Source organism: Maniola jurtina, chromosome 9, assembly GCF_905333055.1.
Source record: "Maniola jurtina chromosome 9, ilManJurt1.1, whole genome shotgun sequence".
Taxonomy (NCBI): domain Eukaryota; kingdom Metazoa; phylum Arthropoda; class Insecta; order Lepidoptera; family Nymphalidae; genus Maniola; species Maniola jurtina.
This window is the reverse complement of record NC_060037.1, coordinates 1022923-1040888: the sequence shown is the minus strand read 5'-3', so window position 1 is coordinate 1040888 and position 17966 is coordinate 1022923. Positions and strand designations below refer to the sequence as shown.

The following is a 17966-nucleotide window of genomic DNA, read 5'->3' as shown; positions in this document are numbered from 1 at the left end:
GTCTACCACTTCTAAGTGTACTGCTCTAACTGCCAAACATGTTAATAAGCATATCCATCTTTTGCTCGTTCCTCCTTCTGTTTTAACTAACACTGGTCCCAAATAGTCAATACCAGTAAATGTAAATGGTTTGCTATAATTTACCCTTTCATGTGGTAATGCAGGTATGTGTGGTGCTTTGAATGGTCCACCTCCATGTTTCACGCAACGTGGACATTTTTCCAACTTCTTTCGAACTTCACGTTTGCCTTGTGGTATCCAGTACTTCTGACGAATCAGGCTCAGAGTATGATTGATGATAATTCTCTTCATGTGTTTTCCTTATAATTTTATCAGTGAAATCACAACCTTTAGGTATAAGTATGGGGTACCTTTTGTCGAAAGACCATTCAGCATATTGAAGCCTACCCTTACATCGTAAAATTCCGTCAACGTCCTTGAACACTCCCAAATTACGACTGAGACTTGTTTCTTTACCATTTACTTCTTCTTTGAAGTATTCAGCTTGTATTTTCTTAATTTCATTTATGCTGTTATCCAGACATTCAGTCTCTACTTCTTGTTCTTTAGATATGTTGTCTTGTATGTTGTCATCTATAGAATCTTCCAATTCTATTACCTCTGGAACCTGTTCTTGAACCTCATTGGTGTTCATCTGACCTTCTACTTCCGTTTGTGAACAACTTTGCGTATCACTAGTCTTCGTCAGACCCTCCCCAACTAAAAAAGTATCGATATTGAATTTCCCTGACCAACTGTCAGGTTTCTTAAGCAAAAAATTTGGTCCCTTTAACCATTTCTCTTGATCCTCCTTTGCGCTTGTTGATCTGGTAGCAACATCAGCAGGATTCAGTTCTGACGGTACGTATTTGACGATTAAATTTTTATTTTGTTTGATCTCATTGATCCTTCTGGCAACAAATGGTGTTAGTAATTTAGTTGAGTTAATCCAATCAATAACAATTTGACTGTCTGTCCATAATATTTGTTTAGTTATATTAAAATCAATGAATTTAAGAATATATTGTATTAATCGGCTTCCAATCAATACGCCCAACAGCTCTAAACGAGGGATTTTTAGATTTTCTTGGTCTTTTATCGGTACTAATCTCGATTTTCCAATAACAAAACTTTTCTGATCATTTCCAACGATATAAACTACAGCTGCATAGGCTCTTGTTGAAGAGTCCGTGAAACAATGAATTTCAAAGTCGTTACATTGAGGATTCTTCATATAGCATCTAGCTAAACTTATTTCCTTGACTCCTTCCAAGTCTTCTTGAATATCCTTCCATTTTTCAACGATATCCTTGGGTAATGGTGAGTCCCATTTTATTTTCATCTTCCACAGGTCCTGCAGTAAGATTTTAGCAGCTAACAGAGTGGGAACTATAAATCCACATGGATCGAAATAAGATGCAACGCTTTTCAGAATACCTCTTTTGGTATTAGCATTGTTTATAATTTTGTTGGTCCTCAAGTGTAATGTATCATCTTTTATGTGCCAGTCTAGACCCAATACTTTTACTATCTCTTCTGGACAACAATCAGGTATTTGTTGTATGAAATCCGTTGAATTAGAACTCCATTGTCTCAAGTTCATTGAGATTTCTTGGAATGCCTCCTTTGAGTTTCTATATAACTCTTCGACTTCCTTTGCAGTGTTGGCTCCAGTCACAACGTTGTCTACATAAATGTCATTTGCTAATCTTCTAACACTTTTATTTTTGGCGTTCATCAGATGATGTTTGATTGTAGCATTTAAAATAAATGGGCTTGATATTATTCCAAATGGAACGCGAGTGAATCTAAGGTAAAGAAGATTATCTTTTGTTACTGGTTTTTTGGTATCTTTTAACCATAGAAATCTTGTGACATCTCTGTCCTGTTCTTTAAGTCCAATTTGTAGAAATGCCTTTTCAACATCAGCTGTTATTCCAACCTTATAACATCTAAATTTAATTAGTAATCCTGTTAAATCTTCTAATAATAGTGGTCCACAATAAAGATATTGATTTAAACTCTTGTTATCTTTGGTCTTTGCTGAAGCGTCGTATACGATTCTCAAAGGTTTTCCCGGTGTCAACACTCCATGAAATGGTATGTAATGTATTGGATGATCCTTTTCCTCTGTGTTTGGGACTTCTTCAATGATTTCATTTTCCAGTTGTTCTCTTAATGTTTCATCATATATTGTTAGAGTTTCAGAGTCTGATCTTTTAACTAAACTTACTAGACGTCCGAACGCTAATCCAAAGTTAGATGGTAAGTCTGTTGGATAGTCGTTCCATGGCCAACTAATATAATATCTGTTATCTCTGTACTCAGTTGTTTCATTGAAGTGTTTGATAGCTTCTTCATCGCGACTTAATTTTGGTGAATCGGTGATTCCAATCGACTCCAAATCCCACAAACGTTTTAAGTCTCCATTGTCTAATGGTGGATCTGGTTGATTCAGTCTGACTTCACATGAAGATTGACAATATGTCAATACTGACAGTTGTTCAACTGTGTTGTTATTCTCTGAAATTTTGCCCGAGAGCATCCATCCGAATTCCGATTCAATGAGGTATAAGTCTTCTGCAATACGAACCTTCTTCGTTGACATAATCGTGTAATAATAATCATTTCCTAGTAAAATGTCTACTCTGTCTGACAATGTACCATTATCTGCTAAGATGTAATTTTCCTTGATCTTGCAGTCAAGTAAGTCCTCTTCTGGATGTGGAACTCCCTGAGATATTGAAGGTACCACGTTGGCACATACAGTCCTAATCGCTTTACTCTGTGTAACTAACCTTACTTTAACTAATGGACTTTCTATTTCCTTGGGCTTCTGTGCTCCAAACGTAAATATTGAAAGATTATTTTGCTCTTCAACTGGAAGATTCAAATCCTTGGCAATCCTTTCAGTGATATAGCTCCTTTGACTACCACAATCCATTAGAATTCGACATAGTTTTGTATTATTACCATATCCTCGAACTTCAACCACCGCAGTCTGCAATAAAGTAGTTCCCTTTCTACTGGTGTGCATTACACTAGTGCTGGTTGATCCTTTCTGTTCCGGTTTTTCTTGAAATTTACTAGGACATAACGATTGATGATGAGACCCTTGTTTCTCACAAAATTCACATTTCCTTTTTACTGTGCATTTACGCATTATGTGTCCTGGTTTAAAACAAATAAAACATCTACCTCTCAATCTAGCTTTCCTTTCTTCAATGGTTCTTGCTTTGGTACAATCTTTATTGTTATGGTGTTCCCCACAGAAAATACATGACCATCTTCTTTTCTTTTCTTTAGTAAATTTGCTATAACCACTTCTTTCTGTTTCAAATTTTCTTTTAGTTGGGAAGGTTTTCTCTCTCTGATACCTATTGTTCACTTTAAGTTTAAAATTGTTCCAACGGCCTTTATTATGTTTGAATTCATTAGTATTATTCATCTTAGAAGAATGTCCTTTGTTTTAAAGAACAGTTTCCTTTACATGTAAAGTTTCCACAGTGTATTGTGGCGCTCCTTCCATGGTACTTTCCTGAGTTATCATTCGTGCTTCCTCTTTAACTGAGATCACTCTTGAAAGTTGTGTCAATATGTCTTCGACTGACTCTGTCCGGTCAGAGTCCAATCTTATTTTCATTTCATAGATAATCTCAGTTGGAAACTTTTCCATAATAAGAAATCGCATTTGATTGGAATCGGTATTTTCTCCCATAGATTGAAGTACTCGGAGATGTCGTTCTATCTCATCCAACGTTCCTTTACAATCCTCCATCTTTTCCGCTCGCTTGATTTTCTTTAGAGCGTTATGATGCGCATATACAATTTCATTTTCTTTCCCATATCGAGCCTTTAAAGCATTGACAGCAATCTGATAATTTCGATTTGTTGTTTCAAGTCCATCTATAAGTCTAGCAGCATCTCCTTTGAGAGAACTTTTGAGATACAGCAACTTGTCGACATCATTCAATTTTCTTCGGTTCATGTTTGATGTGAACTGATCCCAAAATTGGTGCCATTCAAGCAAATTACCACTAAACTCTGGTAAATGCAAATCTGGTAGTTTGCTGTATGATGAATAATCACTTTGCTGAGGTAACATCACTGACTTCTCACTCTTCATGGCTAATCTTGCCTCTAGCTCTGCTAAATTTTCTTCACCTCGAAGTTGATCATTAGTCAAATCTGATATCTCGTCTGGATTAGGGTCGTTACAAATTTTGAAATAATTATATAATTCCGTGGTAAACCGAGATAAAATTGCTTTCAATTTAGACCTAACAATCCTTGCTGATTCTAAGTTTTCATCATTTTCATGAAGAGTTTGACATAAATTGAGAGCTTGATCCGAGAGAGATTTCACTTCTTTGACAAAAGTGGACAAACGATTTAAGAGTATTTCTTCCATTTTGCAGTCAATTATTCTGGAAATATGATTTAGGCTAGGTATAATAACCTACAATAAACATAGGTAAGTATATAATAACCTATCATCAGGTATACACACTTACTCACATTTTAAATAAGTCACACACACACAAGACATTCATCCTTAGGCCAACGGCACAAGTACTTTGAAAAGTAAAAATATTTCTCATACAAGAGTTACTCCAAAATTCTACTCTATGTCAATAGCACAGATACTTAGTCAGATAAGAATTTTTAAGCCTTTAACTATAGTAGTTGTTACTATTAACTTAATTTATTAATATAGAATTAAGTTATTTCCATATTATTGAAAATTGAAACACCAAGTACATTATTTTAGTTATAACCCTTAAGATATATAGGTACCGTCCATGTAAGTATGTATCATCACCATAAACTCATAATCAAGACAATGAAAAACAAATATAAAAATATTTTGAGAATTTGTTGTTATAGTTCCTGCTAACTGTACACCCTATAGCATTAACTTTAATTTTAATTCCTTTTTAGAAAAATTACTTTTGAAATATTGATTTACTTATTGCATGGAATCTGAGAGCAATAATAATAAGCAATATCTGCCATTATTTAATATTTAAAATCATTCATGGACACTGTATCTCTAAACATAAAACTTCCACTAAATTCTACAAGTCAACTTGAAACTATTTTTTCAACTCAGGTAAATTGTTCTTGCAACCATATAAAGATAATAAAATTTTGTAATTATCTAACTTTGATAAATAAAGTATGTATATGCATACATACAAACAATTATTCATCCAGTACTGTGAGTCAATTTGTACTTCTGGATATTGTCTTACACATGGATAATTAGGTTTAATTTCAGTTTAGTTAGCTAGCATAAGGGTAATTAATTGTAACTTTCGTTTGAAAGTACTACTGTTCCTATAACTATAATATATCCAAAACTTACCTTTTACTAATTTCTGTAAGCACTTAGAAGTAAAATACTGATCGTGACCTCGTGTGGTTGCCTAAAACAAGTACATATTCACGTTTAATTACACTAATACTGTGACTTGAAAATTTGTGGCGAGTCTTACAACGAACTTCCGATATGTCTGAATTCAAATATCTAACCGACCATCTCGCTAACTTGTTCGAATCTAGTCACATTATTGAAGTGAGTTAAGATCTATTAACCCTCAACAGCAGGTTTCTTCATTAAGTAATTAAAATCTTTACTAAATATAAACACAACTCATATAATAATGTTCCTATATGAAAATTTTCATAAATAGTTTTGATCTTCGATTTGACCGGGCGAATAAACTTTTCATCACAAAACTCGACATGAATAGCGTGCTCAAATTATCAAACGATAGAAATATAATGGTCGTCTTATAAGGTACAAAACGAATGTGCTTACCCGTTTAATTATATTAACTTTACACTGATTCAGCGTTTTATGGTTTTCCAATCTCGCGTCTCTTTGTAAGAAAAATAAAAATGGCCGATGTCTGATACAGGATCGAACTTGAATTGTGTATTTACGCGGCAAATTTGAAATATGATACTCAACTCTTTTATCTTTACGTACGGGTTCCGAAATTTATCTCAAAATTAATCTTATAATTAATCCTCTTTATTAAACTAAATTACTTGTCTATTTATACGTTTTACCACATTTAATAAATGTAATGACTAAAAAGCCTATCGTCCACAGACTCCTCAGCTCACTATATATTGATATACTCTATGACCATAGATTAACTAGTAGTCTATGTTCCATGAATAAAGCTTAGCGTACATCACGCATTCATAACCATAATATCATAGACAAAGAATATAATATACCCATCACCTATGTTTTAACTTTTAATCCTAGACGCCATTTTCTAATTACCACGTCCGGTTCAACCAATCAATCGTTCAATCAATCAACTTTCATTTATCTAAAAAATCACACTAAAATGATTCTGCATTCATACTATCTGCATAAAATATTCCTTCATAATATTATTACGCAACCAATCTCAATTTTATAAGCAAATAGCTCATTTTACTATGAGACAGACTCGACGATCTTAGTTTCGTTAGCGAATGATAGGTGGCGTTGAGAGTAACAAATTGCAATTTTTCAATAAACACGAATTAAGTATATTTTGTTTTCTTAAAATTGGCAAATATTTGATTTGCAACAAATCCCAGATTATCTCCACCATGTCGCATATCTCTGTAGGGGGGAAGACTAACTACTGCGTCTTCAGATAGCGAAGCAAATCGCCCAGATTCTAGTTATTTATTATGAATCTATTATTGCAATCTGTTACTCTCACCTTCAATCCTGCCACCTGTAAGTGACCGATGTACCAGCCACTGGAAACCACTGTCCTTGACAGGCTAGTGTGCAACCGTATCACCATCTGTAATATTTAATTTCAGCTATGATTCACACTGAATCCACTAAATGCCTTAAGCTTGTACAAGTAGACAACACCAATGTTTTTACTGTCTACTTTATTGTCATAGATATAAGTTAATCACCATGAGAACAGGGGAGCGATCGTTTACATTGTTTCCATGCCTGGTGGTCGAACGCACGACAGGACGTTCGACCCACCATCACGAATTTAAGGACTTAGCGTGTGTCAATAGCTACGGCAATCTACCCAACGGGATCAAACCGCTCTCGCCGTTCAGGGGTTAACCTTCACAGCCTGAGATCGTCCTACATTACCGGTAATGTGTCCAACGTCTTTTCGACCACCCCTGCGCCTGTGCGGCCTGGGAATTGGACCAGCCCTGCGTCTTTACGACCGGGAAACTCAAGCCCTGCGCCTGTGCGGCCGGGAAATTCATGATCAAGCTCGTATGGCACTGCAACAGAGCCGTGCTGTTCATCTGTCTCCTTATTACAACTAAGAGAAGCTCGCGGCATTAATAGGTAAACTTGAGGCACTTAGCTGATATGCATCTGCATGGATGACCTGGCGCTGCCGCCCGGTGACACAGCCCAGCACACATCATTCACATATATTCACACCAACGAATGTTACTAGCGTTGCAGCACGGTGACACAGTCCAACACGTATCATTCACACTAACAATTAACTAATATATGAAGTTAAGATATTTTGGCGCGTTCGGCGGCCATCATACTCAGACATGTCGAAACTTGCATTCTTTGTTATACTAAAGGAAACCAAAGACATACTCACCATAGAGTATCGGTGTTGCTATATACAATATTTACATTCGCGGTTTCCGCGACAGTACTTGTCTCTTTATCAGAATATTTAGTTCTATTCTATTTAAATTTTTTCATTGCAGCTGTTTTTAACCCCCGACCCAAAAAGAGGGGTGTTATAAGTTTGACGTGTGTATCTGTGTATCTGTGTGTCTGTGTATCTGTGTATCTGTGTATCTGTCTGTGGCATCGTAGCGCCTAAACGAATGAACCGATTTTAATTTAGTTTTTTTTTGTTTGAAAGGTGGCTTGATCGAGAGTGTTCTTAGCTATAATCTAAAAAAATTGGTTCAGCCGTTTAAGAGTTATCAGCTCTTTTCTAGTTTTCTTGTAGAAAAGAAGGTTAGATAACCGTTAGGTTCATAATATTATGTCAATAGACAAATGTCAAGCTGTCAAGATGGACGTTGCCTAAATACATAATTATTTATTTGAAAATGATGTTTTGGAAAACTCAAATACTTTGGATCGTCGGGGGTGTTATAAATTTTTAATTTACACTTGTTACCATCATTTACTTACCTGGAACATTTTGCCATGATTGGATTCACTTATAGAAAGTAGGTACTACCTATCATAATATCTGATAAATAAAATTAATCTATTAAAATTCCACCAGAATAGTTACCTAGGTAGGTACTTGTGCAAAGCCATAGTGAGTTGGCTTGTTGCACAGCTGGGTAGTTGTTTAAAAGTATTCACCTAGGTAGGTACCTAAACACTCAGTACATGTTCTTCAAACTTATTACCTCACAGAGGTGAAGTAGGTAGGTATACTTATACAATTGCAAACAGTACCTATAACACCTACCATTCCTTGCATCCATTGATGATGGAGCCACGCCAGCTTGCATCCACTCAGACAAGCAAGTACCTACCTACCTAACATGGCATAAGCGTAGCATAAGTTAGTGAAATGTTGTGTTAAATGAACCTCCCTATGTAATTTTATGTAGCTTATATTAAATACTAGCTGATGCCCGCAGCTTCGCCCGCGTGGATTGGTCAGATCCCCTGCAGCATCAGGATTGAGGAGTTGGACTCCAAATTTTTTATGAAACAATGTCGCAAAGTTCCTCTATCGATTAAAAAAGAAATGACGCAAATCGGTTCAGAAATCTCGGAGATTTCGGTGTACATAGGTAGAAAAACACAACTCCCTTTTTGAAAGTCGGTTAAAAAAGTAGCCTATGTTACTCCCTGGTCAATTCTCTACTTGTCTGTGAAAATCCCGTCAAAATCGGTTCAGCCGTTCCCAAGATTAGACAGACAGACAGACAGACAGACAAAAATTTTAAAAACGTGTGATTCAGTTATAGTATCGTTCAAATAACCATATGACCTTAATATGCGGTAGTTATTTCGAAATTACAGACAGACACTCCAATTTTATTTATTATATTAGTATAGATTTTCTGAATCAATTTTTTTTTTCAGGTTGCAGATCACCAGTATTATTTATTACCACATTATGATGCCTGCCTCCCTGATCCCAAGTACCTACCTAACTCAATTCAAGACTAACCCGAGGTCATCAATGTTGTAGAATACCTATACATATATTAAGAACTCTTTATGATGTAGGTGCTTAAATACATCTTATGTAATTATACTATATATAGCTCAATTACCACTCACTGACTCATTGACATAATTGTTCTCCTAGAAAGAGACGGAAAATGATATAATGATGTAAGGGAGATGTGTTCGGATGCGGGATTCGACTGGGGAAAAATTATGACATTTCGGAAAAACAAGATGGCGGCCGACGTGATTTTTGCAGCTCCTTTGTTTTTTAAGGGACTCCGTTCAAATTCGCAACTATTAAAGAATGTAGTAAACGGTTAACAGAAAATGTGAAAAAAATTGAAAAATTAAGATGGCGGCCGAGCCGTAGCGTTTTGAAAATTTTGAATTTTCGACCCCGAACCGCGGCGCCACAGATCCGAAACGGGGTAGTCGAGGATAATTATTTTTTCGTGTTTCGCCCACGATTATGCTGTATTTTGACAGAACGGGAGTGGTTTTTAAAAATTCAAGATGGCGGCTGTCATGGCGGCCGTTTTGTTCGAGGTACGAAAAAACGCAATTTTAAAATTCGAATATCTCAAACTTGGCAACATCGAAGCGATTCGGCTTCTATGAAGCGATTGTACGTATGAACTTGAGGTATAGATTGGTGGGGAAAAATTACCCCATTTTTCGGGAAATTTCAAGATTTTGGGGAAAATGTAAAAAATCGAAATACGGACTTTTCGCAAAATCCGAGTATGAGCGATTATGTGTTTTGCTCGTACAAATGACATTTGGGTATTTTTGTTGCCGGAGACTGGCAACACTGGAATTTATCAAAAAAAAAGTTATTTTCGAGGTGGTCTTTTTTTAGGGGCGATCGTTTCGCGTGGGTGCGAGCGAGAGGAGAGATTGAAACGTTATCGGGAGCGGTATATCCTGTAGTTAATGGGAAAGTTGTAAAATTATCTAATTTGCTTCTGCAAAAAAAATTAGTGGCCATTTTGTATTTTCTTCAAATTTTCCGAAATTTTGATCACGTTTTTGAGGCAGTTGGCAACATTTTGGAAAGTCGACATGTATCAATCGATTGTGTGACTCAACCAGCAGTATCGAAATATGTAAACAGTGTTGCCACTTTTGGGGAGATTTTCGAGATTTTCCCCAAAAACTCCTCCTGTAAAATTTTGTATGAAATTTTTTTTTTTCACTGATTGTGTCGTATAGAAAACAAAAAAAAAATCGAGGAAAAATTTGGAAATAGCTGATGATCGAGGATGTCGGAGACGGGTGAAGGGTCCGCTCAAGGTATTGAAGATAGGTGGGGGGTGCTCGACCAAATGTCATTCATGACATCATCCAATTGCCAAAAAGCTGAAAAAAAATTCAAAATGGCGAAGAAAAGATGGCCGCCATACAAATTTCGCCGGCGTCCAGCTCGGAGGGTATAAAAGATGGAGGTGCGGTTTCGTGGCAAAAGAGGATCAGGATCCAAAGGTCTACTCGATGAATAGAAAAAAAAATCAAAATGGCGGAATTTATTTTCCCATACATTTTGTATGGCGAATATTGAATGTCTCATTCTCCTAGAAAGAGACGGAAAACGATACGATAATGTAGGGGAGATGTGTTCGGGTGGGGGAGACGAGTAGGGAAAAATTATGACATTTCAGAAAAACAAGATGGCGACCTATATGATTTTTGTGACTCTTTTGTTTTCCAACCGATTTCGTTGAAACTCGCAATCTTTGAAGAATGTAGTAAACGATTAATAGAAAAAGTGGAAAATTTTGGAAAAACAAGATGGCCGCCGTACAAATTTCGTCGGTGTCTATCTCGGAGGCTATAAAAAATGGATGAGTGGTTTCTTGGCAAAAGATGATCAGGGTCCGAAGGTCTACTCGGTGGAACAAACTCTGCATGCTCGCGGACCACTTTAGTGGTCCGCGCACCCGCGCACCCTACTTTATTAACCTCAACCACCCCATTTTTACAAAAAATGATATGGATGTCGTTTTCAGAGTTTTCCAGGGTGCTGATTTTGATAATGACATTTATTTTGAAATCCAAGATGGTGGACATGCACTTTTTAAGAAAAAATTGATATGGGTGTCGTTTTGTGGGTTTTTTGGGGTGAATTGTGTATCTTAATAAATAAATTTGGTTAAATATAATAAAGTTAACATAACCATGTCACGCGAGCTGCTTTAGCAGCTCGCGCACCGAGCAAAACACTAGTTATACTATATATAGCTCAATTACCACTGACTCACTCACTCATTGACATAATTGTTCTCCTAGAAGGAGACGGAAAATGATATAGTGATGTAGGGGAGTTGTGTTTGGATTCGGGAACCCTCTGGGGAAAAATTATGACATTTCAGAAAAACAAGATGGCGGCCGATGTGATTTTTGCACCTCCGTTGTTTTCCAACCGATTTCGTTGAATTTTGCAAACTTTGAAGAAAGTAGTAAACGGTTAATAGAAAATGTAGAAAAAATTGGAAAAACAAGATGGCGGCCGAGCCGCAGCATTTTGAAAATTTTGATTTTTCGACCCCGAACCGCGGCGCCACAGATCCGAGACGGGGTAGTCGAGGATAATTATTTTTTCGTGTTTCGCCCACGATTATCCTGCATTTTGACAGAATGGGAGTGATTTTTAAAAATTCAAGATGGCGGCTGTCATGGCGGCCGTTAAGTTAGACGTACAAAAAATCGCAATTTTAAAATTCAAATATCTCAAAGTTGGCAACATCGGAGCGATTCGGCTTCTATGAAGCGATTGTACGTATGAACTTGAGATATAGATTGGTGGGGAAAAATTACCCCATTTTTCGGGAAATTTCAAGATTTTTGCGAAAATGTAAAAAATCGAAATACGCACTTTTAGCAAAATCCGAGTATGAGTGATTACGTGTTTTGCTCGTACAAATGACATTTGGGTATTTTTGTCACCGGAGACTGGCAACACTGGAATTTATCAAAGTAAAAGTGATTTTCGACACGGTCTTTTTCACGGTATCCCCTTTCGCGTGGGTGCGAGCGAGAGGAAAGATTGAAACGTCATCGGGCGCGGTATATCCTGTAGTTAATAGGAAAATTATGAAACCGTGTAAAATCTTTCTGTGAAACGAGTTGGCGGCCATTTTGTATTTTTTTTAATTTTTCGAAATTTTGATCACGTTTTTGAGGCAGTTGGCAACATTTTGGAAAGTCGACATGTATGAATCGATTGTGTGACTCAACCGGCAGTATCGAAATATGTAAACAGTGTTGCCACATTTGGGGAGATTTTCGAGATTTTCCCCAAAAACTCCTCCTGTAAAATTTTGTATGAAATTATTTTTTTTCACTGATGGTTTCGTATAGAAAACAAAAAAAAAATCGAGGAAAAATTTGGAAATAGCTGATGATCGAGGATGTCGGAGACGAGTGAAGGGTCCGCTCAAGGTATTGAAGATAGGTGGGGGGTGCTCGACCAAATGTCATTCATGACATCATCCAATTGCCAAAAAGCTGAAAAAAAATTCAAAATGGCGAAGAAAAGATGGCCGCCATACAAATTTCGCCGGCGTCCAGCTCGGAGGGTATAAAAGACGGAGGTGCGGTTTCTTGGCAAAAGAGGATCAGGATCGAAAGGTCTACTCGATGAATAGAAAAAAAATTCAAAATGGCGGAATTTATTTTCCCATACATTTTGTATGGCGAGTATTGAATGTCTCATTCTCCTAGAAAGAGACGGAAAACGATACGATAATGTAGGAGAGATATGTTCGGGTGGGGGAGGCGAGTAGGGAAAAATTATGACATTTCAGAAAAACAAGATGGCGACCGACGTGATTTTTGCAACTCTTTTGTTTTCCAACCGATTTCGTTGCAACTCACAATCTTTGAAGAACGTAGTAAACGATTAATAGAAAAAGTGGAAAAATTTGGAAAAACAAGATGGCCGCCATACAAACTTCGTCGGTGTCTATCTCGGAAAGTATAAAAGATGGAAGAGTGGTTTCTTGGCAAAAGATGATCAGGATCCAAAGGTCTACTCGGTGGAACAAACTCTGCATGCTCGCGGACCACTTTAGTGGTCCGCGCACGCACGCACTCTACCTTATTAACCTCAACTACCCCGTTTTTACAAAAAATGATATGGATGTCGTTTTCAGGGTTTTCCAGGGTGCTGATTTTGATAACGACATTTATTTTGAAATCCCAGATTGCGACATGCACTTTTTAAGAAAAAAATCGATATGGGTGTCGTTTTGTGGATTTTTGTGGTGAATTGCGTATCTTAATAAATAAATTCGTTTTAATACTTGTCAACCTAACCACGTCACGCGAGCTGCTTTAGCAGCTCGCGCACCGAGCAAAACACTAGTTATATTATTATACTATATATAGCTCGATTACCACTCACTGACTGACTCATTGACATAATTGTTCTCCTAGAAAGAGACGGAAAATGATATAATGATGTAGGGGAGTTGTGTTCGGTTTCGGGAACCCTCTGGGGAAAAATTATGACATTTCGGAAAAACAAGATGGCGGCCGACGTGATTTTTGCAGCTCCGTTGTTTTCCAACCGATTTCGTTGAATTTTGCAATCTTTGAAGAAAGTAGTAAACGGTTAATAGAAAATGTGAAAAAAATTGGAAAAACAAGATGGCGGCCGAACCGTAGCGTTTTGAAAATTTTGAATTTTCGACCCCGAACCGCGGCGCCACAGATCCAAGACGGGGTAGTCGAGGATAACTATTTTTTCGTGTTTCGCCCACGTTTATCCTGTATTTTGACAGAACGGGAGTGGTTTTAAAAAATTCAAGATGGCGGCTGTCATGGCGGCCGTTTTGTTCGAGGTACGAAAAAATGCAATTTTAAAAGTTATATATCTCAAAGTTGGCAACATCGGAGCGATTCGACTTCTATGAAGCGGTTGTACGTATAGATTCGAGGTATAGATCGGTGGGAAAAAATTACCCCATTTTTAGGGAAATTTCAAGATTTTCGGGAAATTGTAAAAAATCGAAATACGCACTTTTAGCAAAACTCAAGTATGAGCGATTACGTGTTTTGCTCGTACAAATGACATTTGGGTATTTTTGTCACCGGAGACTGGCAACACTGGAATTTATCAAAGTAAAAGTGATTTTCGACACGGTCTTTTTCACGGTATCCCCTTTCGCGTGGGTGCGAGCGAGAGGAAAGATTGAAACGTCATCGGGCGCGGTATATCCTGTAGTTAATAGGAAAATTATGAAACCGTGTAAAATCTTTCTGTGAAACGAGTTGGCGGCCATTTTGTATTTTTTTTAATTTTTCGAAATTTTGATCACGTTTTTGAGGCAGTTGGCAACATTTTGGAAAGTCGACATGTATCAATCGATTGTGTGACTCAACCAGCAGTATCGAAATATGTAAACAGTGTTGCCACATTTGGGGAGATTTTCGAGATTCTCCCCAAAAACTCCTCCTGTAAAATTTTGTATGAAATTTTTTTTCCCACTGATGGTTTCGTATAGAAAACAAAAAAAAAATCGAGGAAAAATTTGGAAATAGCTGATGATCGAGGATGTCGGAGACGGGTGATGGGTCCGCTCAAGGTATTGAAGATAGGTGGGGGGTGCTCGACCAAATGTCATTCATGACGTCATCCAATTGCCAAAAAGCTGAAAAAAAATTCAAAATGGCGAAAAAAAGATGGCCGCCATACAAATTTTGCCGGCGTCCAGCTCGGAGGGTATAAAAGATGGAAGTGTGGTTTCTTGGCAAGAGATGATCAGGGTCCGAAGGTCTACTCGATTAATAGAAAAAAATTCAAAATGGCGGAATTTATTTTTACATACATTTTGTATGGCGATTATGAATGTCTCATTCTCCTAGAAAGAGACGGAAAACGATACATTGATGTATGGGAGATATGTTCGGATGCGCGATATGAGTAGGGGAAAATTATGAAATTTCAGAAAAACAAGATGGCGACCGACGTGATTTTTGCGACTCTTTTGTTTTCCAACCGATTTCGTTGAAACTCGCAATCTTTGAAGAATGTAGTAAACGATTAATAGAAAAAGTGGAAAATTTTGGAAAAACAAGATGGCCGCCGTAAAAATTTCGTCGGTGTCTATCTCGGAGGCTATAAAAGATGGAAGAGTGGTTTCTTGGCAAAAGATGATCAGGGTCCGAAGGTCTACTCGGTGAAACAAACTCTGCATGCTCGCGGACCACTTTAGTGGTCCGCGCACCCACGCACCCTACTTTATTAACCTCAACTACCCCGTTTTTACAAAAAATGATATGGATGTTGTTTTCAGAGTTTTCCAGGGTGCTGATTTTGATAACGACATTTATTTTTAAATCCAAGATGGCGGGCGTGCACTTTTTAAGAAAAAAATTGATATAAGTGTCGTTTTATGGGGTTTTCGGGGTAATTTGTGTATCTTAATAAAAAAAATCGGTTTAATACAACTCATAAACCTAACCACGTCACGCGAGCTGCTTTAGCAGCTCGCGCACCGAGCAAAACACTAGTTATACTATATATAGCTCAATTACCACTGACTGACTCACTGACTCATTGACATAATTGTTCTCCTAGAAGGAGACGGAAAATGATGTAATGATGTGGGGGAGTTGTGTTCGGTTTCGGGAACCCTCTGGGGAAAAATTATGACATTTCGGAAAAACAAGATGGCGGCCGACGTGATTTTTGCAGCTCCGTTGTTTTCCAACCGATTTTGTTGAATTTTGCAAACTTTGAAGAAAGGAGTAAATGGTTAACAGAAAATGTGGAAAAAATTGGAAAAACAAAATGGCGGCCGAGCCGTAGCGTTTTAAAATTTTTGATTTTTCGACCCCGAACCGCGGCGCCACAGATCCGAGACGGGGTAATCGAGGATAATTATTTTTTTGGTTTCGCCCACGATTATCCTGTATTTTGACAAAACGGGAGTGGTTTTTAAAAATTCAAGATGGCGGCTGTCATGGCGGCCGTTTTGTTCGAGGTACGAAAAAACGCAATTTTAAAAGTTAAATATCTCAAAGTTGGCAACATCGGAGCGATTCGGTTTTTATGAAGCGATTGTACGTATAGGCTCGAGGTATAGATTGGAGGAAAAAAAATACCCCATTTTTAGGGAAATTTCAAGATTTTCGGGAAATTGTAAAAAATCGAAATACGCACTTTTAGCAAAATCCGAGTATGAGCGATTACGTGTTTTGCTCGTGCAAATGACATTTAGGTATTTTTGTCGCCGGCGACTGGCAACACTAGAATTTATCAAAGCAAAAGTGATTTTCGACATGGTCTTTTTCACGGTATCCCCTTTCGCGTGGGTGCGAGCGAGAGGAAAGATTGAAACGTCATCGGGCGCGGTATATCCTGTAGTTAATAGGAAAATTATGAAACCGTGTAAAATTTTTCTGTGAAACGAGTTGGCGGCCATTTTGTATTTTTTTTCATTTTTCGAAATTTTGATCACGTTTTTGAGGCAGTTGGCAACATTTTGGAAAGTCAATATGTATGAATCGATTGTGTATCTCGGCTGGCAGTATAGAAATATGCAACCGGTGTTGCCACTTTTGCGGAGATTTTCGAGATTTTCAACTAAGAAACTCCTGTAAAATTTTGTATGAAAAATTTTTTTTTCACTGATGGTGTTATATAGAAAACAAAAACTTAGTAAGCCAAAAATATGGAGAGAGCTGATGATTGAGGATATCGGAGACGGGTGAAGGGCCCGCTTAAGGTATTGAAGATAGGTGGGGGGTGCTCGAGCAAATGTCATTCATGACGTCATCCAATTGCCAAAAAGCTGAAAAAAAATTCAAAATGGCGAAGAAAAGATGGCCGCCATACAAATTTCGCCGGTGTCCAGCTCGGAGGGTATAAAAGATGGAAGTGTGGTTTCATGGCAAAAGAGGATCAGGATCCGAAGGTCTACTCGATGAATAGAAAAAAAATTCAAAATGGCGGAATTTATTTTTCCATACATTTTGTATGGCGAATATTTTATGTTTTATTCTCCTAGAAAGAAACAATAAACGATACGATGTTGTTCGGGAGATATGTTCGGGTGCACGATATGAGTAGGGAAAAATTATGATATTTCAGAAAAACAAGATGGCGACCGACGTGATTTTTGCAACTCTTTTGTTTTCCAACCGATTTCGTTGAAACTCGCAATCTTTGAAGAATGTAGTAAACAATTAATAAAGAAAGTGGAAAATTTTGGAAAAACAAGATGGCCACCGTACAAATTTCGTCGGTGTCTATCTCGGAGGCTATAAAAGATGGAAGAGTGGTTTCTTGGCAAAAGATGATCAGGGTCCGGAGGTCTACTCAATGGAACAAACTCTGCATGCTCGCGGACCACTTTAGTGGTCCGCGCACCCACGCAACCTACTTTATTAACCTCAACTACCCCGTTTTTACAAAAAATGATATGGATGTCGTTTTCAGGGTTTTCCAGGGTGCTGATATTGATAATGACATTCATTTTTAAATCCAAGATGGCGGATTTATATTTTCTACAAAAAAATAGAAATGCCTGTCATTTTATGGGTTTTTTCGGGGTGAATTAATCGGGGTTAATAAATAAATTTAGTTTTATATAATAAAGTCTACCTTACCACGTCACGCGAGCTGCTTTAGCAGCTCGCGCACCGAGCAAAACACTAGTTATACTATATATAGCTCGATTACCACTCACTGACTGACTCACTCATTGACATAATTGTTCTCCTAGAAAGAGACGGAAAATGATATAGTGATGTAGGGGAGTTGTGTTCGGTTTCGGGAACCCTCTGGGGA

The 17966-nt window shown here is 37.5% G+C and overlaps 2 protein-coding genes across 2 annotated transcripts in view; one reads left to right on the top strand and one right to left on the bottom strand.

Annotated features, from left to right (window-relative positions):
• LOC123868472 (serine/threonine-protein kinase SMG1) overlaps positions 1-17966 on the top strand; it is a 220974-nt gene that overhangs the window by 154323 nt on the left and 48685 nt on the right. The gene's annotated exons all lie outside the window — the stretch shown is intronic.
• On the bottom strand, positions 1569-6224 carry LOC123868475. The gene is made up of 3 exons (XM_045911016.1): positions 5825-6224; positions 5369-5429; positions 1569-4427 (listed from the first exon to the last, which is right to left on the bottom strand). Exon 3 carries the CDS (start codon positions 4409-4411, stop codon positions 3470-3472), a length of 942 nt encoding a protein of 313 aa, XP_045766972.1. The 5' UTR covers positions 4412-4427; positions 5369-5429; positions 5825-6224; the 3' UTR covers positions 1569-3469.